The sequence below is a fragment of the Trichosurus vulpecula genome, chromosome 4 (genome assembly GCF_011100635.1).
Source record: "Trichosurus vulpecula isolate mTriVul1 chromosome 4, mTriVul1.pri, whole genome shotgun sequence".
Classification (NCBI taxonomy): Eukaryota; Metazoa; Chordata; class Mammalia; order Diprotodontia; family Phalangeridae; genus Trichosurus; species Trichosurus vulpecula.
The window spans coordinates 221,085,638-221,111,833 of NC_050576.1; the positions used below are offsets into that span (position 1 = coordinate 221,085,638).

Sequence of the window (26,196 nt, forward strand, 5' to 3'; positions counted from 1 at the left end):
CATCTCATCAAGCTTAATCGTATTTTCACTTACAATAGAATGAGTCACTTCTTTCCCATTTATCTTGTCATCCGCCTCACAAATGCAATTTTAAATTAAATGGCTACTTCATTTGAAAGGACAGGATCCCAGTAATGACAATTTGTCTCCATGTTTCTTGTCTCAGACTCTTTCTGTTCACATAGCCAGTGTTCTAGTTTGGACCCTCAGTGCCTCTAAGCTGGACGATTGCAATAGGCTCCTAATCGGTGTCTCTGCCTCTCCCTCCTCTAACTGATCCTCGACCTCACGGCCAAAATAATCTTCCTAAAGCACAGGTCTGACCACGTCACCTCCCAGCGATCAAAAATCTTCAGTGACCGTTGCCACTGACATAAAAACAAACTCCTCAGCTCAACATTTAAAACCTTCCAGAACCTGGCTCTAGTCTTCCTTTCCAGACTTACTTTATACCACTGCAGAAATAGCTTGGTGCCTGAGATCAGGAAGACCTGAGTTCAAATCCAGCCTCATATACTCAATAGCTGTGTGATCCTGGGCAAGTCACTTCACCTCAGTTTCCTTGACTTTAAAATGGGCATCATAATAGCACCTATCTCACAGGGTTGTTGTGAGGGGAAGAGGAGATAATATTAGTAAAGCACTCCACAAATATTTATTCCTTCCCCTTCCCCTCTCCCTCAACAATCCTTCCAGCCACACTAGGCTACTTGCTATTCTAAGAACTTGACATTAGGTCTTCTGTCTCTTTGCCTTTGCATAGGCCATCCTCCATCCAGAGAGGGCCTCCTCTGGGTCTTGGCCTTTTAAAATCCTTTGTTTCCATCAAAGCTCAGCCCAAATGCCACCTTCCACGCAAAGCCCTCCTTGATATTTCCCTAGTCAGTGCTGTCTTGTTCAATCATGTCCCTATTCATGACGCTATTTGAGGTTTTCTTGGCAAAGATACTGGAGTGGTTTGCCGTTTCCTTCTCTAGCTCTTTCTATAGCTGAGGAAACTGAGGCAAACAGAGTTAATGGACTTGCCCAGGGTCACACCGCTAGTTAAGTGCCTGAGGCCAGATTTGAACTCATGAAGAGGAGTCTGCCTGATTCCAAGCCTAATGCTCTATCCACTGCACCACCCAGCTGCACCCTAAAATTACTGCGCATTTCCTTATTTGTTTACATGCTCTCCAGTAGAACAAACTCCTTGAGAGCAAGTGATGTCTTTGTATTGCCAGCACCTCGCATAACGGCTTGTATATAATAAGTACTTAATTTAATACCATGTTAAATTCCTTCTCCTCCTGACCTCCTGAACTTCTAAACCATGCCTCCTTCACTGTTGACTCATCCTCGAACTTCCTCCAGCTTCTGGGCCTTCTAGCCCTGGAACGGCCGCCATGCTTGCAGCCTGAAACATCCGTCCACCAGGCCTGACCCCACCCAACCTCCCCAGTGGGGAGCTCCTCCTCGAGACTCCCTTTTGTGAAAGGGCCCAGGCCAGCTTACCTTAGTCCTCCAGGCCTTGTTCTTGACTGCCCGTCTTTAAAACCATGTCCCCAACCCTCATAACCCCCACTTCCCTGCTTTTTGGTCTCTTTTGTCGTCTTCCCCATTAGAATGTAAGTTTTTTGAGGACAGGGACTGTCTTCTTTTTGCTTGTATTTCTATCCCCAGCACTTAGCACAGTGCCTAGCATATAGTAAAAGCTTAATAAATCCTTCCTTCTCTCCCTTCCTCCTTTTTCCCTTCTTCCCCTCCTTCCTTCCTCCTCTCACTCCCTCCTTCCCCCTTCCTTTCTCCTTTCCTCCCTCCCTTTCTCCTTTCCTCTCTTCCTTCCTTTCTTCCTTCTCTCCCTCCCTAATAGAAAGTGGCCACTTTTCTGGGAGAGTGCCCCTATCTCCACGGTGATTCTGATGCAGGGCCAGATTTGGAGGGAGAATTACATTTTTGTATCACTGTAATTTCCTAATATATCCCTCCCCTCCCTAGAGTTCTATTCTTTCCAAAGAAGAATTAAAAAGAAGGAAATAATTAAATAGTTCAGGAAAATTAATTAACATTTCCATCAAATCTGTTAGTATAGACAGAATTCTAGATCCACAGGCCCCTTCCAGGCCCCAACAAAGAAGGGAGGGGGGTACATTCTTAGATCTCTTCTCTAGGGTTCAAGATTGGGCATTATAAGTACACAGCATTCAGTTTTGATTTTTTGTTGTCACCATTCTGTACAATATCATAATTCGGCTTTTCTGCTTACTTCAGACTATATCAGTTTGCATGGAGTCACCTCTGGGTTGGGGAAAGCACGGGAAGAGGAAGCTTCTATTTGGCAGTTTCCTAATTTACCTAATTATTCTTGCTGATTAGGTACTAAACTCAGTTATTGCTAAAGGACCAAAAAGGACTGTCGGCTCCCCTGAAAATTTATTACCCTGTAGCAAAGCCTCAGTTACCCCACCCTAGTTATAACACTGGGTGGATACATTACCCAAGCCCTTCTCAAGGATGCTGCTTTTTTTTTCCTTCAGATTAAAGCATGCTTGATGGTCCTTTTTTCAGTCCTGCTCCTCCCTCTCTATCTAACCTATTAATATTAATTTACAATTAATATTAATTATTATCCCTATAACTTATGTCTTTAGACTTGTCACCTTGGGTGTCCTCTTTATAGTTGTCCCCCATACTCTCTCTCTTCTCTTCTATTCTACTGTCAGTTGTTTTCACAAACCTTCCTGTAATTTTCACACTGATTGGCACATTCGTGTACCACAATTTGTTTGTTCAGACATTCCTTAATTGATGGGCATCATTTTGTTTCCAGTTCTTTGCTCCTAAAAATAATGTTTCTGTAAATATTTTGGTAAATATTGCACCTTTCTTTTTATCTTTGGTCTCCTTGGGGTATAGGCCTAGAGGAGTGGGATCTTTGGGTCAAAAGGCATGGACGGCTTAGTCACTTTCGTTGCATAATTCCAAAATGCTTTCCAGAATGGTTGAACCAATTCAGAGCTCCATCAACAGCGCATTAGTGGGCAGCTAGATGGCATGGTGAATAGAGTACCAGACCTGGAGTGAGGAAGACCTGAGTTCATATCTGGTCTCCAATACTTAATAGCTGTGTGACCCTGGACAAGTCACTTAACCTCTCTCTGCCTCAGTTTCCTCATTTGCAAAATGAGGATAATAATAGCATTTACTTCCCAGGGTGGTTGTGAAATTCAAATGAGATAACATTTGTACAATGCTCATCAGCACAGTGCCAGGCACATAGAAAGCACTATGTAAATGTTAGCTATTGCTATATATAGTGTGCCTGTGTTTCTGTAGCCCCTTCAACATTAACTTTTTCCACTTTATGTCATCTTTGCCAATTTTCTGGGTATCAGGTGTGAAATTTACATCTCTCTTACTAATATTAATTTAGAGCAATGGGTTTTTTGTGTCTGTTAATAACTGGTATGTTTTATTTAATTATCATATTTTTAGAACTGTGTACCCAGAAAGGGTTAACTTTAAAAGGAAAAAGCATTTGGATCATTGATTGTGCTTCTTGGGTGTGTGCGATTTTTTTTAGGCAGAACTCACCAAGTCTCAAAATGAATTTAAGATTGTCTTGAAAGAACTAGAGGATTCTTTGCTAGCCCGTCTGTCTGCCGCATCAGGAAACTTCCTGGGAGACACAGCCTTAGTGGAAAATCTGGAGACAACCAAGCGCACGGCTAACGAAATTGAGGAGAAAGTAAGAAACCTGTAGGAATGGCTTTTTTCCTTACAAACAGAGGCCTAGGGTAAAAACTATTTGAAATAAACTGTGAAATCCTAGAGTATGTTACTAAAGGAGAATCTCCTGATGAAATTGCAAAGAAAAGAGAAAACAAGGTGCCTCAGCTGGTCTGAGGATGAAGGTGGGGCCCAGGCAGCTTACCTACCCTCCTCAAATGCCATCTTACCTCTATCACGCCTCCTTAGGACTCTGAAAGATAGAGCCATTTTGGTATGGTAGAAAGAAACCTGTGTCTGTGGCCAGAGAATCTTGGCCCAAATCTAAGGCAAGTTTCTTCTTAAAGCATGCTTGATGATCCTTTTTCAGTCCTGCTCCTCCCTCTCTCTATCTAACCTATTAATATTAATTTATGATTAATATTAATTATTAGATAGATCTATGACTTATGTCTTTAGACTTGTCATCTTGGGTGTCCTTTGCAAGCCTTGCTTTCCTTCCCTGTAAAATGAGGGAATTGGTAGATCCTGTCCCCTAATTGTAGCCAGGATGCTACAGGATATCTGGCTTTTCAAGGTTCCTTTTCCATAGGTTGGTTTCACTAAAGATTTTTTTTCTCCTTGCTTTGAGGTGAAAGAAGCAAAAATTACAGAAACTAAAATCAATGAGGCAAGAGAAAGTTACCGTCCAGCTGCAGAGAGGGCATCCATGCTATACTTTATTCTGAATGATCTTAATAAAATCAATCCCATCTACCAGTTTTCACTGAAGGTACCGGCCCTAATCATCCTTCTTTGGGATCCTGCCTGGGGGTTCTCAGAGTTTAGTCATCCATAATCAGTGCTAGGACTTACATGGTACCATCTCTCAGACAGGGATGGAGAGGTGAATGATGTATGCCCATCCACCGTGGGTCAATGGCACAAATAGCACCATTGTATTTCAAGTCTTGTCAGAACTGTTCCAACTCATGTCTACGCTCAGGGTTCTAAGCCAAATTATGCCATTCCTTCTGGAATCTGATTTAACATCACACCAGGGGTGGAGTGGGGCACCCCTTTTCTCTCTAGGTAAGCAGTGAGATATTTGACCCACCTCATTCCCTTCTCTGGTTTTGCTATTTCTGGTCAGGCATTTAATGTGGTCTTTGAGAAAGCCATTCAGCGGACTCTGCCAGCTGATGAGGTAAAGCAGAGAGTGATTAATCTGACAGATGAAATCACCTACTCTGTCTTCATGTACACAGCTCGAGGACTCTTCGAGAGAGACAAACTCATATTTCTGGCACAGGTTGCATTTCAGGTAATTTAAGACACATTTGGGGCTATTTCTAGTGAAGTATCACTAACATCAACCCAGGAAGGTGAATCTAAAAGCTAAACAGTTTAAATTATAGAAAAATTTTAAAATAAATACCACTCTATTTTTTTTAAAGTACCATACCATAAATCTAAGAGAGAAAGCATGGCATCATGGATAGAGGGCCAACCTTAGAGTTGGAAGTCCTGCCCCGACACAGTCTGAGTGACCATGGCAAATCACTTGACCTTTCAGTGTACCTGAGAAAGATCTGTATCAGTACAGAGAGTTTCCATACTGGGAGTGCCTCAAACTGATGACCTCAAGATGGTGGAGCAGGGAAGAAGGTGGCAAGGAAATAACCAAAATTCTAACCAGCTGCTAAGAAAAGGTTGCCATGTCTAGTGCCTCTTTAAGGGAATGAATGGGTTTCATTTGAAATAAGCAAATAGCCCAATTAAATAGTTAAATAGTTCTCCTGCAATCATATTTACACAGCAAATTTATTTAACAAACTTTAAACTTCACAGACAGTGTGAATGTAGATTTGAATCCAAACCTAATATAGTCTCACTTTTAAGTTAGTGAGTCCCAATGAAACAGGGACAAAAATTCTGTTTCCTGCTGGTGAAATTAAAACTTTTCATTCCTGTCTGAATGTAACGTTCATTCATTAGTTGTCACTTACCAGAACAGCATGCCTTCCTTCCCATACCCATAGTATTTCCTGTCTGACTAAAAGTGGACTGTGTGTCTGGGAAGTAGCCTTTTCTTGAATCAGAGATGAAGACCTTGTGGCCAGTTATCAGTCAGATGACAGGGATTGTGAGCTCTTGGGACCTTGACTGTCCATCAGAGAACACTGTTAGTCCCAAGTATACAGACATGGTGCTAACCAATACGGGAAAGTGAATCTGAAATGACAGGGTCCCTGTCCTCCAGGAACCGGGAGACATAGGCACCGACGGCTCAGACCCAGACATACAGGAGAGAAGGGGGAGGGGCAAGTGAAGGCCTTTACAACTAGGAAGAGATGTCTGTCTCTCAAAACCCTTGCCCTGTACCCAGTGACCTTGTGACTCTGCCAAGGATTTACCTTTTTAAAATAGAGTCAGACATCCTCTGTTACTGTGACAACCTAACCCTGTGCTCACTCATATTTCCTCAGGTTTTATCAATGAAGAAAGAACTGAACCCAGTTGAGTTGGATTTCCTCTTGAGATTCCCTTTTAAGGCTGGGATCCCTTCACCTGTGGATTTCCTATTACATCAAGGATGGGGAGGGATTAAGGTTTGTCTAAGGTCTTAGAAACACTATATACGTTCTTCACTTAGTAAAACCTTTTCCTCTGAGTCTGAATGTGTTAATGAGATTAGATTGCAACAAGTTATTGGCCTGTGGAATTCAGTTATAGCAAGGAAACCAGAGATGATGATTAAAAACAGTATCTGCTTACTGCTGGCAAAATTAAAACTTTTCATTCCTATTTTGAATATAGCATTTATTAAATCCCTATAATGTACCAGATGTTTCTACTGGCACAGAAAGGGATAACTTCCTGGCAGACTGAGATCACCCCCAGGATGTTGAACCACATGGCATTATCCACATGGCTCTTTCCCAACCCACACTCCCACCACCAACCACTGCCTTAGTAAAACACAAAGAGGAAAGGTTATCCCCAGACCTTGTTGTCTTTAAAGGCAGCTAATCCTGGGCTTCAACATTCTAGAGTTTTTTAAATTATAGAATAGAACGACTGAACTAGAGAGGGTCATTTATCCAGATGATAATTTCTCTTGGTGTCAAAGAAATCTAGAGAAAGAAAAGTTAGTTAGTAAGCTGTTGGATAACGATTCACAGCTTGGAGATGAGTCTCTTGGAAGAGTCATGTTGGAGTCATATGGAGAGGGGACCATAATTCCCCTCTACTTACCACATTTTGTATCAGGTAGCCATCTTGCCTTTGATTAAAGCTATACCATGAAGGAACAATCACTACTTCTGGAGGAAGTTATTTCTATTTTTGGTTAGCTCTAATTGTGAAGAGGAAGCAGTGGGTGGTTCAGCGGATAGAATGTTAGGCCTCTAGTCAGGAAGACTTGAGTTCAAATCTAGCCTCAGACATTTCCTAGCTGTGTGACCCTGACAAAATGGATCTACCAGAGAAGGAAATGGCAAACCACTCCAGCATCTTGGCCAAGGGTCATAAAGGATCAGGCACAATTGAAGCAACTGAATGACAATTGTGGAGAAGCATTTCCTTCAGCAAGCCTAAATCTGTCTGTCTTAACTTCCACTCATCATTCTTAGTTTTGACTTCTAGGGCCAGAGTAAATACAATCCTTCACACATGATAGCCATCTAGCCATGACTCCTCTGCTTTGAAATTGATTTCTTGAATTCAAACATATTACTACATTTACCCTATTTTCATGACAACTTATTAGAATAGACCCAACATTATAGCCTACTAAGATAGTTTTGGATCCTGGATTTAGTATGCTTTAGTAGTCTTCCCGGCCTTCATGCCACTCACAGCATTGTCTATGCCTTCGTCTACATCATTGCTAAAAATGTGAAATGACACAAGACCAGGTAGGGATCCCTAGAACACCTTTACACTCGAGATCTCATCCCAAGGTTGATCCATCAACAACTACTTTTTGGGTCAGTCCATTCAAAGTTTCAGATCCACATTTTCCCACCTTGTCTAAAAGAAGAGCATAAGGGTCTCTTCCCAAATGCTTTGCTCAAATCTCAATAAACTCTACCTACAACATTCCACTGTTCTACTAAAGAAATCACTGCTTCTTTTCTACATGTTGCCTACCCATTTTTTTTAATAATATGCTGTAGAATTTTGTCAAGAATCAGTCACACTCACCGGGCCTGGCTTCCCTTTCTTGAAAATTGGGACAGTGTTTTGTACTTCTTGTCCCTGGGTGGCATTTTCCTGTTCTCTCTAATCTTGCACAGCTCACCGATGGTGGCTTAGTAATCACACCACTCACTTCTTTTTAATACTCTGTAATGTAGCGCGTCTGAGCTAGTGACTTACATTTATCAAGGGCAGGCGGCTCGGCACCTTTCTCACCCTCTCCCTCCTTATCTTGCTTTTCAAATACTTTTTAACCATTTTTGTTCTCTCCTATCCAGTCCAGTGATTATTCTCCTTGACAGGGAAACAAGAAGCAAAGGAAGAGCTGAATAGTTCTATTTTTAATTTGTTGCCTGTTATCATCGTCCCATCTACCACTAGCGGCAATCTTCACCATCTTTTCCCTCAATTATAGCTTAAAGAAAAAAAAAACAACATTTTGTTCTCCTTAACTTTCTGAGTCCACTTGGGCTCATTTGGCAGTTTGGTGTGCCCGATACTACTCTCATAGGATGAAGCCTTGATTTTGTATTCACCTTCTGTTACCCACCCTTGCTTTTCAGTCTCCTTTATACGTGACTTAAGTATCTAAGTTGATTGATGATGCATCCAAGGCAGTCTCTTTATTATCAAAATTGTTTCTGTTTGGCTTTTCAGATTTTTATTCTTCCTGGGTTGCTTTCCCTTGGTGAATTTTAATCCAGTGCAAATATATTCAACAAACCTTTAATAAATACAAGGTACTACACCAAGAACAGGAGATACATAGGCAAAAACAGTGTTCTGTTGGGGGGAAGATGCATGTAGGGCTCCTCTGGGGCTCTCCAAACTCATTTTCAGGTTCAGTTTCCAAGGGGATGACTACTCTAGGTTCAAGGCCATCGATAGTTCTATACTCCTATAGCTACAGTTCTTAAGTACCAATCGGTGCCTTTACTTTTAGTAGTCAGCCAGAGGACACAATTAGCTTTTACCTCACAAGGTTATTGTGATGATGAAATGATATAATGTATATAGTACTTCACAAATATTAAAGTGCCATATTCCTTTCGTGAATATATCTTCTTAATATACAGTGCTACTCCACATACCCCTCTTTTATCTGTCTTTTTTTTTATGAAGGCAAATCAGAGTTAAGTGACTCGCCTGGGGTCTCACAGGTAGTAAAGGTCAAGTGTCTGAGGCCAGATTTGAACTCAGGTCCTCCTGGCTCCAGGGCCAGGGCTCTATCCAGTGTGCCACCTAGCTTTCTTGTGCCCTCCCCGATTCTTTCTCAATAAAATTTGATAGTTCAATATCTGTATATGTTCCTATACTTCAGGGCCATTTCCCTACTATTTGTCCTCAGTAAAAAATAAAACTGGGCAATAGTTTTAATTTAATTGTGAAACCACTGGTCCTTTTACCCCAAGTAATAGGCTCAGGTGACCAACTAAAAAATGAACTTTTCTAGGTGAAGGAGATATTTAATCAGAATTTGTTTTAAGTATCTGTCTCTGCCAAGCTCCCAGCACAGTTCTTTGCAAATGCTAGGTCATAAATAAGTGATTATTGACAAATAATTGACAAATTATTGACATCGACAAATTGACATATAGACAAGTTTGGCAAATAGACATATTTGAATAACCTTTTCTAAGAAAGAAATGGAATGAGTTGTTATCATGCTTTCCCAGGTCCTCTCAGATATGGATGAATTCAGAAATCTGGATAGTGACATTGAAGGATCTGCTAAACGGTGGAAAAAATTTGTTGAATCTGAAGCCCCAGAAAAGGAAATATTTCCAAAGGAATGGAAGAATAAAACTGCACTACAAAAACTATGCATGATGAGGTGTATGAGACCAGATAGAATGACCTATGCTGTCAAGTACGTAAGCAAAGACCCCCACTGAACCTGAGTTCCAGCCAAAGCTTGACCAAAGATCTGGGTGGTATAGTGGCCACCATGAGCCCAGCTCTCTAGGGGATGTAGTAATACTGTCCTTCACCTACTCATTCCTTCTCATGTTGTTATAGAATCCCAGGACTTGAGTGTTGGAAGGGACTTCTCTGCTTATCTAGTCCAACCCATACACAAAAGGAATCCTCACTATAACACAACCATAACAGAACATAACATTGTCTAGCTTCCGCTTGAACACCTCGAAGGAGGGGAACAATTCCCCATCTCTCCAGTTGGCCTGTTCCATTTCTGAACAGCTCTGATTGTTGAGAAATTTTCCTGATAACAAGCCTAAATGTGCCTTTTTTACAGTTTCCACCCATTGATCTCGTTTCTGCCTTCTGAGGCCACACAGAATAAGTCTACTCTGGAATTCAAAAATTTGTGGAACTGAATGTGGTAAACTAAAACAAATTAATTAATTAACTAAAAAACAAACAAACAAGAAAGAGTAAGTCGACTCTTCCTTCTGCATATTGTTGTTCAGTCCTTCCAGTCATGTCTGACTCTTAGTGACTCCATTTGGAGTTTTCTTATCAAAGATGCTGGAGTGGTTTGCCCTGTCCTTCGCCAGCTCATTTTACATATGAGGAAACTGAGACAAACAGGGTTAAGTGACTTGCGTAGGGTCACACAGATAGTGTCTGAGGCCAGATATGGACTTAGGAAGAGGAGTCTTTCTGACTTCCAGCCCAGCGCTCTATCCATTGCATCACCTCGCTGTCCTCAGCATAGATGGCAGCCCTTCAAATACTATCATGTCTCCCCACTTCTCTTTTCCAGGTGAATCATGACAATTATAGGTGTTTCCACTCCAAAAGAAGGGATGAAAGTATGGAAGGGATATAAACTTGCAAACTTGCTAGAATCAAAGTCCTTGATCCTAGACTATGGAGGGAATGGAACTAGTTCGTGCCTAAACCTCTGGATGACAGAGCATTTAAATATTTTCAAAAATCTCCAGAGACACATTGTAAACCATTCTAATGCCTCAAGACTATCAGAGTGGATAAATTCCTTCTGGTAGCTAACCTCAATCCCTCCAGCTATCACTAATAACAGAGGATCAGGCTGGCTAGGGTAGAAATATGACTCTTAGGGTTACACTAATCCAGATAAAGAGTACCCTGATATCCAGGAAGAAATAACTTTCTAACTCATGCCTTACTCCACTACTAAAAAAAAAGAGCACGAACTTTTCTGATTCCAATAACTATGCAACTGTTGGTGTTTTTGATGGTATATCTGGCAGGGAGAGACACACAGAATCTCAAAAGCTGGACAGAATTTTAGAGGTCATCTTTACAGGTAAGGAAACTGATGAACTGAAAGGTTGAATAACTTGCCAAGGTCACAAAGGCAGTGAGTGGTAGAGTCAGGATCTGAACCTAGGTCCTCAGATGGTAAATGCAGCACTCTTTCTATTGCCCTATGAGTCGGAATGTTCCTTAAAATGTTTCTTGCCTGGCCTAAACTTGAACAGGAAGCCCATCCACAACATCTGGGATCATTGGATAAAAGGTTGTTGTTATTCAGTGGTGTCTGACTCTTTGTGACCCCGTGGACCATAACACACCAATGACATCCAATGGCGTTTTTCTTGGCAAAGATACTGGAGTGGTTTACCATTTCCTTTTCCAAGGGATTAAGGCAAACAGAGGCTACGTGACTTTCCCAGAGTCACACAGTAAGTATCTGAGGCCAAATTTCACCTCATGTCTCCCTGACTCCAGGCCCAGAGCTTTATCCACTGAGCCACTTTGCTGCCTCAGATAAAAAGGTACTCACATTTTATCCAATACTGCCTCCTGAGCCCATTTCACTTTTGGACAACTCTTAGTGTTAGATTTCTTACCAAAAGGTGAAACAGAGAGAAAAACAGAGAGAGCTAGAGGGAGGGAGAGAATGAGAAGAGAGAAGGGGTAGAAGGAGGGAAGGAGGTGGGGAAGGAAGAAAGATGAGGAGAAGGATGGAGAGGGAGTGGGGAGAGAGGCATGGTAATAAATGCCTGTAATCCCTCTGTTGAATAGGTTGAGGCTGGTGGATCACTTAAGCTTGATAGTTCTGGTCCATATTAGAGCTATAGCTAATCAGGTGTCCTCACTAAGTCTGGTACCTATATGGTGAACCCTGGGGAGGAGTGGAAGGCATCAGACTGCCTAAGGAGGAGTAAACCAATGCAGTCTGGAAATGGAGCACGTCAGAGCCTTCATGCTGATCAGTAAGGGGATCGGGCCCATGGACCACCATTGCACTTCCAGGCTGGGTGAGATAGGGAGACCCAGTTTCAAACCAAAACAAAAAATAAGTTTTCCTATATAAGCGTAAATCTACCTCTCTGCATCTTCCTACCATTGTTCTTAGTTCTGCCCTCTGGAGCCAAGCAGAACAAAACGAATCCTTCTTAAAATGAATAGCAGTTGACAATTCCAGGTTCCTACTAAATCCTCTTCCATTCCCAGTTTCTCCAGCCAATCCTCACGTGGCGTGATAGGACTCAGCTAAGCCTAGTCCTCTCCCCATCCTGTTCACCGTCCTCTGAACAATTTCCAGTTGTCAGGATTCTTGCTAAAATGTGGCACAGAGGCCTGAACTCCAGGAAATGGTCTGGTCAGGCCTGAGTACAGCAGCATAATCATCACTATATCCTCATAAATGTAACCTAACATTGCATTCTCTTTCTGGGCTGCTATGCTCTAGTGTTGACTGAGTCTGCAATCCTCTAAAACCACCACAGTTTTTTCGCTGATTCTCATCAAACCATCATTTCTCCCACATTTAGCATTAGAAACTTTAACTTTTTCAGTGACTCAATGAAAATAACTGTGGGGTTTTTTTAAGTTCATCTTTCTGAAACAGACCTAGTTCCATTTTTCCCCAGTTCTTAATTGTTTTATTTTTAATTTATTTTAATTTTTAATTGAAAAAATATTATTTTTGATTGTTTTTGTTTTATATCATCTTCACCTTCTATCCTGGATTCATCTTGTATGCTCTGATTTACACATGGTCCTTGAGAGCTGGATTGATTTTTTACTTTCTCTTTGTATCCCTAACACTTGGCACAGATACTGGCACCTAGTAAATGCTTAATAAATGCTTGTCAATCCCCCTACCCAGGGGCCCCTCCATTGTATAAGAGAAAATAGCAATTCAGAGAAATCACCCATGTGTGACAGTATGTGGATGCAGTATTCCACGCCCACCCATAGTCCTTTAGCTCTTCAAAGAGGGAATTCAGGTGCACTTAATTTCAGGAACAAGCCCGGCCATCATAATGACATTTGTTGTTGTTGTGGCTGTGGTTCAGTCATTTTTCAGTCATGACCCCATTTAGGGTTTTCTTGGCAAAGATACTGGAGTGGTTTGCCATTTCATCCTGCTGCTCATTTTACAGATGAGGAAACTGAGGCAAACAGGGTTAAGTGACTTGCCCAGGGTAACACAGCTAGTAAGTGTCTAAGGTCAGATTTGAACTCAGGAAGATGAGTCTTCCTGACTCCAGTCTCTATCCACTGCACCTCCTAGCTGCCCCTTATAATGAAAAAACATTCAGTTTCTTGGGAGTTGTGGTTGTATTTGCTGCTGCCGCCATGGTTCTTTCCATTAACATTGTAGCCATTGTGTCTCTTCTTTTTCTGGTTTTGCTTACTTCACTATGCATCAGCTCATAGAGGTCTTCCCAAGCCTTTCTGAATTCAGACCCACTTCTCTACTTCACAATTAATGTGGATCTGTACTAATTTGCAAGACAAACTCTTCTAGTCCTGTATTAAGCCATTTCCCCAGTACTGTATCTCGCTATCTATGAAATCCCGTCCAGATTAGAGAGAGAATGGCTGCAGCTACCCCGCTTCCCATTCCTTTCAGATTTTTCTTGTTTAGTCTCTTCTTTCACACAAATAACTTTGAGGAGTGTTTGACCATCTACCAGTTTCTCCTCTGGGAAGAGCAACTGAAATTAACTCTGGGAGTTGGGTATTTGTGAAGGACTTTGGGTAAGGGACATTTCATCAGTTCCCCCTTTTGTTAAAAGATAACTTAATCGTTAATAAGGTACTATCCTGCCAAGAGAGGGCTTATAAGTAAAAAATGAGAGGAGATTTAATTTGATAAAATTCTAGTGCTTAAACCCAGTTGAGAGAACTTGGTATTTGAGAACAGTTTTCCTATCTGCTGGCAACTTTCTTAATCATTTTTCCTGGTAGAATGCAGGCAACCAAATTTCCCCAAAACACCAATCTCCATCCTAGAATTCCCCCTTTGGTAAAGTGGAAATCTCAGACTGTCTGGCAAGCCAGAACTCTTTTTATCTCCAGTTGAAGGACTGGGATCTGTGAGGAGGGTCCAACTCATTAAAAAGAGAAGTCACTGTGTTGCCAGACTGTGTTTAATTAAACTGTTAGTCCTGGTCCTAAAGTAGCGTGTCTACTTGGTTTCTGGAAAGAGGATGAACAGAATGTGAGAAAAAGCCAAGTGGCCACCTGACTATTTCAGGGAATTTCCTTAAAAGTGGATGAATATTTCTCTTCCTGAAATATTTCATTTAGTAGCATGTTAGGGACACGATCTGATAAGAAAATATTGGACCCCAGTTGGTAGGTGATGCGGTATTAGAGAAAACACCTAATGAGTGATGTGACATAACTAGGGAAGAGTCAAAGTTGGACAAGCTAGGTTTGGCAGGAAATTGGGAGGGCTTGACTTGACCTTGTTGGCGGCAGCACTGGGGTCTATAGGAAACAGTTCCATAAAAGGGCTCTAGAGCCATAGGGCCAAAGGTGTGTCGGTAAATTATTAACACCTGGTCTGAGGGCAGTATAGCCACCTTTAAGCTTAATCTATATTATTGACATTTTTGCGATCACTTTCTGAGGTTCAGACAATCAACAAAACAAGAAATCAAGCCAATCTCTAAGTCATAAACACACTGGAAATTTTCTAATAGGCTCTGCTAGTCCTGACCAGGACTCTAGCACGAATCCCCATTCTTCTGCTTAACTGCTTGTACGGCCTTCACCAAGGGCGGGTCCCTTGGTCTGTCCAGATCTCATTACACTTGTATAAAATAAGGGGCTTGGGCCAGATGATCTCTATGGTTCCTTCCAGTTCTAAATTGTGTCAGCCACATTTATTAAATGCCTACTTTGTGCAAGGCATTGCACTGATCTCTAGGGATACAAAGTCAGACCTTGCCCTCAAGGAGCTTATTGCTATGGAGATCCTACATAGCAGTTACCTATTAGTGCCAAAAGTCTGTCTTATGAATTAAATAAGCTGAATTTTGTGAAAGCTTTTGTATGAAGTGTTAGAAGAATGTCAAGTATTACAACAGTGATGATGAGGATTGTTGTACCACCCCATCCTCCAGTCAAGATGGATACAATTATCCGAAGAAATACATAATTTTTTAAATGTGTACTAATGGAAAGAAGCAGCTTTGTGGAAAATCCAACACAAGAGATTTCTCTCAAATCAATGCTCTAAGGATGGGGAATATGCAGTTTTAGAGGAAGCATATTTACCTTTCTAAATATGTTTGATTTAGGTCAGATAAATCACGATTATGACAGTGCTTTCAGTTCTGAAAAGTACTTTACATACATATCTCATTGGGTCCGATTAGCTGTTGTGCAGTTTATGTGTGGCTAATTGAGAGACAGCAGTACATTGGACAATTGTTGATTACATGAGGCAAGTGGGCGAGTAACTCTTTGCAAGATTGGTTTAGGTTCTATCCTGCCTAGAGGCTAGGGAGAGAGACTTAGGTAAATTTTGGAAGCCCTCCTACTCTGGGATCACCTACTTTGATTTCATGTAATCTAGAGATCTTTTCCTTAAATTGAAAATGCCATCAGGGAAAGGCCCTGGATTTCTATATAGCACTTAAAGGTTGGCAAAATGATTTACACGCGTCATTTCATTTGCTCCTCACAAAATCACTGCCACCCTGATGGTAGGTGCTATTATTATCTTCATTTTATAGATGAGGATGTGACTTGTCCAGGGTCACACTGCTAGTAAGAGTCATAAGTAGAATTTGAACTCTGGTCTTCCTGACTCCAGGTCCAGTGCTCTGTAAACTGCACCGCCTATCTGAACCCATAAGGGTGATTCTGGTTACTCTTGATTGAATGTATTAGCAGAGATGTTGGCCAAAAGGCCTCTAAGATTATTTACTCACTGTTGTCAGCATTGTCCCATCCCAATGCTCACTGTAGTCAGTCTGCGGTCCAGAGCATCGCAGGATCCAACTATGAACTCACAGACAAATGAAGGAACGCTGACACGTCACATGGGCTCCTAGCTGCCACTCTCCATTAGTGGCCACAAGGGCCACACAGAAAAGAAAAATAGGGGAATGCACTGAAATGGTTGACCACGAGAGCTGAAGCTGCTTCAAGCCCCCTAGTCAGAACCGTACCTGGCCACTCCCACACCCTGAAGGATGAATATAGCCAAGACCAGCTGGTTTGCCACCAGCATGGGTTCCCATTCTGCCTTCACCTAAATATTCTAGCCCCTCCAACCCTGGGGCTGGTAGACTTCTTGGAATTCATTTCTGATGTAGGTCCTGGTGTGTTCTACCCCAACCTCTTAATGTGACAGATGTTAGCACACTGGTTGTATATTAAACCCATAGTTTAAAAAAAAAAGTTTTTGAACCTCCCTACCAAAACGAGGGGAAATGGTGTGAAAATAAATAAGTAACAGAAAAAGTTATGCCAGCAAGTCACTTCCCCAAGGGAGCAGAAATGTAAGTATTGTCACAGACCAGCAAATTCCCCTAGTGAAACAAAGAGAAAAAAATGGGAAGCTGATGAGGGGCATCATATAATCATAGGATTTAGAACTTGGACCTCAGAAAGTCAAGTGGCCCAAACCCTCATTTTAAAGATGAAGAGGGGCAGCTAGATGGCTCAGTGGGTAGAGTACTGGTCCTGGAGTCAGGAGGACCTGAGTTCAAATTCAGACTTACTAGATGTATGACCCTGGGCAAGTCACTTAACATCATTGCTGAAAAAAAAAAGATGAGAAAACTAAGGACCAAAGAGTTTAAATTGCATTGGTAGTAAATAGCAGGGCCAGGATTTTAACTCATATCACCTGATCTTAAATCTATCACTCCACTATATCACACAAGAGGATGCATCAGAATTTTGCAGCGTTGTTTCAACTATGTTGTCCTTGTTCTGTCTGTTCTCATTGTTGTAGTCACTGTGTATACTTTCCCTGTTTCTGCTTGCTTCAGCTTGCATCAGTTCATAAAAGTCTTTCAGTGCTTATCTGTATTCGTCATGTTCGTCATTTCTTACAAGGCAATAATATTCCCATACATTCATGTACCACACTTGTTTAGCTATTCTCCAACTGAGGGGCATCTACTTTGCTTCCCGTTCTTTACTATTGCAAAAAAAAATGCTGCTCTGGAGATTTTAGTGCTTACAGGGGCCTATCTTTTTATCATTGGGGTCCAGTCTTGTCTCAGGCACTTACTTCTCTGAGACTGTGGCCAAGTCATTTAACCTCTGAGCTTCAGTTTCCTGTTATGTAGGATTAGGATAACAAGAGCACCTACTTTGCTATGAGGATAAAATGAGATTTTATAAATATACACATATATACATATGTGTACATATGTGTGTATCCATGCACACATGTGTACATTATGTAGATGCATGTATATCTCTGTACATATGTGCATCGTGTTCATATATACGTATTTGTGTACATAGCATGCATGTGTATATATGTGTAAATATACATATTGCTTTGCAAACTTTAAACCACTGTATAGATGTGAGCTGTTACTATTTGCTTCCTTTCAGAGAACTGAGAGTTAGCTTCTTCCCTCACTGTGCCTTTCATCAAGGCTGCTCACCAGGACTGGCAGCTATTAGAGCAGATGGATCTGAAGGGATCAAGTATATAAAGGGCTTTGTGTCCCTAAAATGAGTACTATATTACTACTAGAAATTGAAGAAAAATTTTTTTTTAATCTGGATTATGCATAAACCTATGACCCATCTAAATTAATTAGGGACTTGGCTGCAGTGATGCTAAACTGAGTCTGTCATATTTGGATGGGCACACAGTTCCACGGGGTCATTTGCTATAGAGGTGTCCTGAGGTTTTAACATCATTTCAATTTACATGTTTACAAGTTTGCCCCCATGTAATCCCACAGAACTGAATTTATATACCTTTCAAAATAAAACCAGGACCAAACCCTCACAGTCCTCAACCCTCTTGTAGAATAGACACTTCCCTCCTCCTTCCCCCTTCCAAATGTCCTCGTGCTTCAGAATCTACTGAGCAAAGGGCCCTCTAATCTATGTTTGGCTCACTGGTCCACGTTGTCATGATCTACTCAACTCCCCTGTTGATCTCAGAGCACTCTAGGGCCTCTCTTTTAATGTCTAATGAAGAACATATTCTTCAGGAACTTTGTGGAGGAGAAGATGGGGACCAAGTACGTGGAAGGACGGAGTGTTGAGTTTTCCAAGTCTTATGAGGAGAGCAGCCCTTCTACCCCAATCTTCTTCATCCTTTCTCCAGGGGTTGACCCCCTGAAAGATGTAGAAGCATTAGGTAAGTAGTTCCCAACAATAACATCTGTGGAACCTTTTGTTGTTGATAACTATGCCCTCAACCTCTGGAATTTTTCCAGCCCTGTGGTTTTCCTGTTTTTCTTTCCCTCAGGAAAAAAGTTGGGATTTACCATTGACAATGGGAAAATCCATAATGTGTCCCTGGGGCAGGGACAAGAGGTGGTGGCTGAGCATGCTCTGGATGTGGCATCTGAGGAAGGGCACTGGGTCATTCTGCAGGTATTTAATGGGAACCTTGGCCTCTCCAGTAAGGCAGCCCTTCTCATATGAAGGATTTTAGATAACCATGTTTATTAAACTAGTCTGGATCCACTGATCCAAGAGCTTGAAGGTTAAAAAAAAAAGTTAGGCTAGGGGTTGGCAAAAAAAAAAAAAACAACCCAAAATGGAAAATATGATGCACTGAGAGGGAATGGGGAGATAGATATGAATGAGGAAGACCAATCCATCAAACTGATTTTGCTTGTAGAACATCCATCTTGTTGCCAGGTGGCTGAGCACTCTGGATAAGAAGGTAGAGAAATACAGCACAGGAAGCCACGAAGACTATCGAGTATATATGAGTGCAGAACCTGCCCCCTGCCCTGAAGTTCACATCATACCACAGGGCCTCCTAGAAAATGCCATAAAAATTACAAATGAGCCTCCTACTGGCATGCATGCCAACCTGCACAAAGCCTTGGACCTCTTCACACAGGTATGATTGGCTTTTGGTAGGGCTCTTCTCCCTCTCCTCTCTCTTCCATCCCTAGCCACTAAATGCAGTCTCTTAAGACTTTGATGAAGTCCCTGACTGCCCTTCACCAGTCAACATATTAGCCTTGAATATCACACACACACACACACACACACACACACACACACACAACAACAGGTCTGTATATAAATATGCATAACACATGCCTTGCATCACAAAATAGACATGGGCCTGAAATGCTTGTATAATGAGAATTTTAGAAAAGTGAATCACTTCTAATGCAACAGGAGAGCTTGTTATTTAAAGGAGGAGCCCTTAGGGGAATCACTTTGGAAAGCAAAACATTTTGCAACGGAACTGACTCCCTCAGTTGTATATTTTTATACTTTGAATTTTCATATGCATATACAGCTTGTCCCAAAAGTCTTGGTGCATTTTGAAGCTTTAATAGCTTAACTATTTTGTCATTAAGCTATGTAGTTTTGTAGCTTAACTATTTAATGTCTTAACTACATAACATAAACAGCTTAACACTTGTAATAGGCTAAAACTGCACTGAGACCTTCGGGACACCCTATATATAGACGTATGTTTATTATCCTTTATTCATATTTGAAGATGGGAGACTTTTAATGATGGGCATTATCTGAGATTGGTTATTGGAATGAGGCCGACCTTCCCTATTTCCAACAAGGTCATCACTGTCCTCATTTTTGCCTTTGTTCTTCCTTACCCTATGTAGCCACTCACTTGCCAATGTGTGTTAATTCTACCTGCACAACAGCACTAGCATTCATCCCCTTCTCCCTCTTTTGAAAGCCACCACCCTGGTTGAGCATGAATTCTAGCAATGCCCTCCTAATTGGTCTTCTGCCTCTCTGGTCCATCCCCCACTCAGCTGCCAAAGTGATTTTCCAAAAAGTAAAGATCCGACCATTTCATTCCCCTACTCAATAAACTGTAGTGGCTCTCTCTTGCCTCTAGGATAACGTGTAAACTCATCTGGAGCATTTAATAAGTGTTTGTTGATTGACTGATAGACTGATTGGTAGGGCTGGATTCCCACAAGGCCAATTTGCTTCACTTTGTTCCAAGGCCACAGACTCTAAGTCAGACATCTTACAATATGTGTCCTGGACCTAGGGAAAGGTTATAAAGTGTTGTGTTATAAAATAACGGGATTAGAATATGAAGGCCCGGAAGGCCCCTTTCAGCCCTTCCTCTTGTGATCGTATGGTAAGAATCTAATGAGAACCTCCATTTGGGTTCAGGGTTAAGACCATTTGACTAGCCTTGTCGCCAGTCTTTCTGTAACACTTATCTGACCAATTTACTGTCATGCCAAAACACTTTCAGTGGCTTTCTATTGCCCGTGAAAGAAATTCCATGCTACTTAGTTTGGCATTCAAGGCCTTCCACAATTTGGCCCCAACCTAACCTTCCAAAATCATCTCCCTGTTTTCTAGAACACACTGGTCTATCTCCTGAAGACACTAAGCACGATTCTTCCTGTGCCTTCGTTTGTGATGTTTACCCCACTGTGAATGTCACGCCCTTCATGTCCATCTTCAGGGCTCAGCCTATTCCATAAAGACCTCTCTGACTATTCAAACCCACATTGACTTCTCCTTCCTCGGAATTCATAGCATTTGTTCTTCGACCACGCATTAAGCAACTGATCACATGCTGATGTCTCTTACATTGTCATTTAACTCCCATTGTGACTTACTTTTTCATGGCTTTGATCCCACTTGTCATAAGATCCTTGTGCTTTTTTATTTATTTGTTTGTTTATTTGTTTTTCTCTGGAGCCCCACAGTCCTTAGTGGAGGCACTCGATAAATGTGTGGAATAAATAGGAGGACAGCATAGGCTCTGGGTTCAAATCCCAACTCTAACTCTGTGTCTTTGGACAAATGAAGACCCTGAGTTCAAATATGACACGTAGTACCTGTGTGATCTTGGACAAGTTGCTTATCCTCCCTGGGCCTCAGTTTCTTCATCAGTAGGAAGGGTATAGGGGTAGATGGGTTAGCCCTATGGCCTATCTGTAAAATTATAATCCTATTTCTAGGATTCGAATCCTGGCTCCGTATCTTGCTCCCTTTGTGACTTTGGGCGAGCCCTTCTCTGGGCCTCCATTCCCAATTCTATAAAATGTGGGGTGGGGAGGGGTCAGGGAGTGAGTCAACAAGAGTATTAAATGCCTTCTATGCATCAGGCACTGTGCTGAAGACTGGGGATATAAAGAAAGGCAAAAAAACAGTCCCTGCTCTCGAGGAACTCAGTAAATTGAATTAGAGCTTAGAAGGAATTAGGTTCCTTCCAACTCTAAATCCTACAAATGAATTCTCTGCTTGATTAAGGGACTAAATAGTCTTAAATATCACTTCAAGGCTCAACACTAACAAGATGGCTAGAGATGCTCACCAATCTCTCATTTCCCCACTGCCTATTATAATGTTTGCTCCTAGGAGTCTTCACACCTTGCACGTGTTATGTGATCAATTTTTTGTAAAAACAGACCTATGCCAGCAGCCAGGGCTGCCTGCTTCATAAACTTCTGCAAACTTCCCCAATGCAGAGTTGTCTATTATCTACAAACAGTTTGTGACTGGTCATATTGGACTTGCTCTTTGGCGTGTCTCAGAGGCCCAGAAGAAAATAAAGAAGTGGATAGAGTGGCAAACATAGTCTTTGGGTGTCTCCTATACAGAATTAAATTGTTCGCGTTTCATGGGTTAAAAAACTTTTGCCTTCTGTGAATTTCTGTGATCTCTTCCCCCCACCCCCTTCTCCCCCCATTAGTTTTCCTATAACCTGCTGTTTGGAGCTGGCAAGTGACATTTATTTCCTGTCCAAGCCCCTCCTCTTCCATTTGGCCTTTTTCTCTCTTGCTTTCTTAGCTTTATTTCCTGGAGTTTTCAGGCAGGAAGCTGAGCTTTGGGAAAGAGGGGCTAGAGGTTGAGGAGAACTGGTCACCCTCACTTCCCTGGAACCAAAACTTAGAGGCCCCAACTCTGTTTTCATTTTTGAAAGGAAGGAGGCTGGAGGGTAATTGAGATACGAAGATGCTTCCGTTCCCTTCTGGCTTTCCTATGGAGAAATCCAACTCAAGAGCACTTTAGCATTTGCTCTGCCCCTCCGAAAGGCATGACTGAGGCTATCAGTTTCCAACAATACTCATGTTTGTTCCGTAGCCATGGATCCAACTCACTTAATAATGATAACTCAGTAAAACCTTATTGATTCAGACTATACTGGCTGGTATTAAATGAGAATCACAGAAAGTCAGAGATGGAATAGGCCTTAGAGATCATCTAGTCCATCTCCATCATTCTCAACAGAAGAAAATGGAAACACCAGGACCACAGTCAGGCAATGACTGAGCCAGAACTAAACCCAAGTCTTCTGGCTTTGTCCATGAGGGGTGTGGAGGTGTGGAGGGAGGGGAAGTAAGAACAGGGGAGAGTAGGGGTTGTCCTGGTCTGGGTTTAAGTCTAAGCTTTGCAGAGTCTCCCCCCCCCCAAAAGTACTTGTTAAAGGTTTAGCCAAGCAAACACATAGTCTGTTTTATTACAGTCAGGCAACAAGAATTCATTAAGAGCCAGGCACTAAGTTCATGCTGGAAATACAAAGAAAGGCAAAAACACAATTGTAATGCTAATAAAATGTCAGACTCATTTTGACAGTGTTTTTAAAGCACTGGGGCATATTTTTATATGCCAAAATTGCCCAATTCTGATAAATTGAAATGAACCTTCTATACTCATTAGCAATGAATACAGCAATGATAAGAGCCAGCATTTACGTAGTGCCACTTCATTGGATCATCACAACAACCCCGTTAGGTAGGTACACTAAAGAGCACTTTTAGCTGGATCGCTACTTGGAGTTTTGTTATTCCAGGTACTTAAAAATAAGAAAAACTGTGCCTTCTCTTTAAATCTTTATTTCAGTCTTTTCACCAGTTGCTTCAAACTGGTCATCCCACCTTTCACCTTCAATTAGACAGATTATCGAGGTTTGCTGGGCACTCTAGCCGATCATTCAGTTTCTTAGTAAAGTGTTTGGCCAAGATTCTACTGACAGAATACCTTGGTGCCCTTCCCAAACAAAATTCTACCTCCTTTGTTCTTTCTCCTTGTTGAAACCTTATTACAGAAGGGTGGTTTAGCCAAACCTATAGAATGAAAACTTGGTATCTGACATTTTTTAACCTTTTTCTTTCTTAGGATACATTGGAAATGTGCACCAAGGAAATTGAATTTAAATGCATACTGTTTGCCCTCTGTTATTTCCACGCGGTGGTGGCGGAGAGGCGTAAATTTGGAGCTCAAGGTTGGAACAGGATATACCCTTTCAACAATGGAGACCTAACCATCTCTATCAGTGTTCTTTATAATTACCTGGAAGCAAACCCCAAGGTAAAGAAAGGCTCTCCTGAGAAGGGCAACTCACACTGCGATGGTAGCAAAATCATTTTCCCTTGCTGAGGTTGTGGGTTATCTATATGCCTATTCTCTCTCCCACTTCATGTCAGCTTTCTGTTAACATCACCACATCAGGGCAAGCCCTGTCCTGCGTCAGGAACGCAGCTGCATAGGGCAGCTGAAAGCAGAAGGCACGAGTGTGACCCTTGGTTCCTGAAACTGCTCCTGCCCTTTGCTGAAGACATCAGGCCACATGGCAACCCTGAAGGTATCCTTACCCTAGAGTACACAATGACTATGAGGGAAATATTCACCAGGTGCATCTGGCTGAAGGGATTTTCTGCAGTAAGTCAACAGCAGATGTCTGTGTCCTAACGTGAAAAGAAATCCTATTCATCACTTCCTTTCCATTTCCACTACTCTGATTAATACAGGGCAGTTAGATGGTGCAGTGGATAGAGGGCTGGGCCTGGGGTCAGGAAGACTCATCTTACTGAGCTCAAATGTGGCCTCACACATCAGCTGTGTGACCCTGGGCAAGTCACTTAACCCTATTTACCTCAGTTTCCTCATCTCTAAAATGAGCTGAAGGAAATAGCAAACGACTCCAGTATCTTTGCCAAGAAAGCTACAAGTGGGGTCATGAAAAGTCAGATATGACTGAGACAACTCAACAACAAATTTCTACCTTCCTGCATTACTGCTACCTATCAGATCTTAATTGCTCCCACATTCTGGTATCTTCAAAACCATTCTTCATGCCAGACTTATCGTTATGCCTCGATGTCACCATGTTCCTCACATCTGAGCAGAGGCTCAGACCTTTGAGTTGCTTCCCCAATGCCAAAAGTTTAAATTCCTTAGCCTAGATTTAAGGCTTTGCAACTAGGTATCATCTTTCCAGTTATAATTCCTAGTACTTTCCTCCAGGTGTGCTGTTCTCCATCCTGTTCTCATGATGGTTTCTACTCCTACAGGCTGTCTCACCTCCTCCTACCTTCTATTGATTCTTTCCTGTCCTTTAGGGACAAGCTCAGATTTCACAGCCTCCATAAAGCTTGTCTTGATTCCCAATAAAAAATTCCCAATCAGACCCTGCACTTAGTTTTCACCTTTTCAAATTCATTTAACTAAAATTCATCAGTTAGTTTTGCCACTCCCCTTGCTACATTCCAAATTCTACAAAGGCCAGGATTATCCTACTCATCTTCATGTCTCCCCTAGCACAAAGCACAACTCTCCACTATGAGCATTTTTAGAAATGCCAAAGCAAACAATAATTGATGGCTGAGGTCTTTGAAGTCATTCTGTCCCCTTCCACTTAAAAGCAGAAAAACCAAAATCCTTTTCCAAGATAGCTAAAGAGTATTAAAAAGAGAAACCGAGGTGATAGCTCCTAGTGATGTTTGTAAAGAGATCATTGACTGCAGAGAAGTTCAGCACCGGAATTGCTCAAGACTGACCCCAAAGCAGAGCCCCTGGAGGCTGAAGTTAAACTGCAGGGCAATGCTCGTTGAGAGCTACAGTACGTTCCAAGGAAGTCAGGCCTTCACTGTCACACACATATTTGTACTGTAGAATCTCACACCATCGCTGAGGTCTCAAGGCTGAGATTTTAAATCTAATGACTTATCTGGAAAGTACCTCCCAAGAAATGCCACCCCTGATTTAGAACCTGCTTACCCTCCATTTTTTTTCCTTTGAAATAAGGGCAGATGGTGGCCATCTCGGGCCGTACAGTGATCAAGGGCTCCACTAGGGGGCGTGCAAAGGCAGGGAGAGGAGGCTGAAACAGTAATTCATCTCATTTGTGTACTGGGTAGATAAATCACTTAAAATGATGTGTAAGAATGGGTGTCTGAATTTCAATCATTTTTTTACCTAGTGTTGTCTAGTGTTGGCTAGAGATCTCCTTAAAGCTCTAATGTAATTTACTCATATTAACATTACCAGGGAAAAGAAATCTCACAGTAAAAACAAAAAAACTGAGGCAAAAATCAGAAGTGTTTCATTTTCTTTCTCTTTTTGTCAAAGCAGCCTACCCACGAGGAATTTTACTGGGCAGAAATGGGCTAAAATCATAACTAGCATTAATATAGCAACTTAAGGTTTACAGATCTCTCATTTTATCCTTAAAACAACCCTGAAAGGTAGCAGGTACTATGATTATTATTTTCTCCATTTTACAGATGAGGAAGTTGAGGCAGGCAATAGTTAAGTGACTTGCCCAGGGTCACACAGCTAGTGCCTGAAGTGCGGGATGTTCATCTCTGTTGTGAAAAAGCATGATACTGTGGGAACCCTGGAAAAACTTCCAGAGGAAGGGTGGGTCTTTTTCACATAGCAGAAATTTCTAAAAATCACCAAAAATTTAGAATCATCTTTTAGTTCGAATAAAAGATTTTCACCTGTTTGGCAGTTTTCTCTTTAGGAAGTAGAAAGGAATACATTCTAGACAGGCAGACTTTTAAAAAAAAAAATCAAAGCCACTTATGAGCACACTCTTCTCTACCCTTAACTTCCTCCCCTCTCCCCCCAAAAAAGGTATCAAAATCAGATGAAAGGACCCGGAAAGCGAAAGCAAACAGGCCCTAGACTGATCAATGTACATCAAACCCA

The 26,196-nt window shown here is 41.7% G+C and overlaps 1 protein-coding gene across 1 annotated transcript in view; it reads left to right on the top strand.

Moving 5' to 3' along the window:
* DNAH17 (dynein axonemal heavy chain 17) overlaps nucleotides 1-26,196 on the top strand; it is a 258,405-nt gene that overhangs the window by 225,812 nt on the left and 6,397 nt on the right. The window contains exons 66-74 of the mRNA XM_036755900.1: nucleotides 3,563-3,727; nucleotides 4,340-4,480; nucleotides 4,841-5,011; nucleotides 6,177-6,299; nucleotides 9,567-9,760; nucleotides 18,279-18,427; nucleotides 18,539-18,666; nucleotides 18,917-19,144; nucleotides 23,380-23,571. Of these exons, the coding sequence (XP_036611795.1) occupies nucleotides 3,563-3,727; nucleotides 4,340-4,480; nucleotides 4,841-5,011; nucleotides 6,177-6,299; nucleotides 9,567-9,760; nucleotides 18,279-18,427; nucleotides 18,539-18,666; nucleotides 18,917-19,144; nucleotides 23,380-23,571 (1,491 nt within the window). The remainder of the gene's footprint in view (nucleotides 1-3,562; nucleotides 3,728-4,339; nucleotides 4,481-4,840; nucleotides 5,012-6,176; nucleotides 6,300-9,566; nucleotides 9,761-18,278; nucleotides 18,428-18,538; nucleotides 18,667-18,916; nucleotides 19,145-23,379; nucleotides 23,572-26,196) is intronic.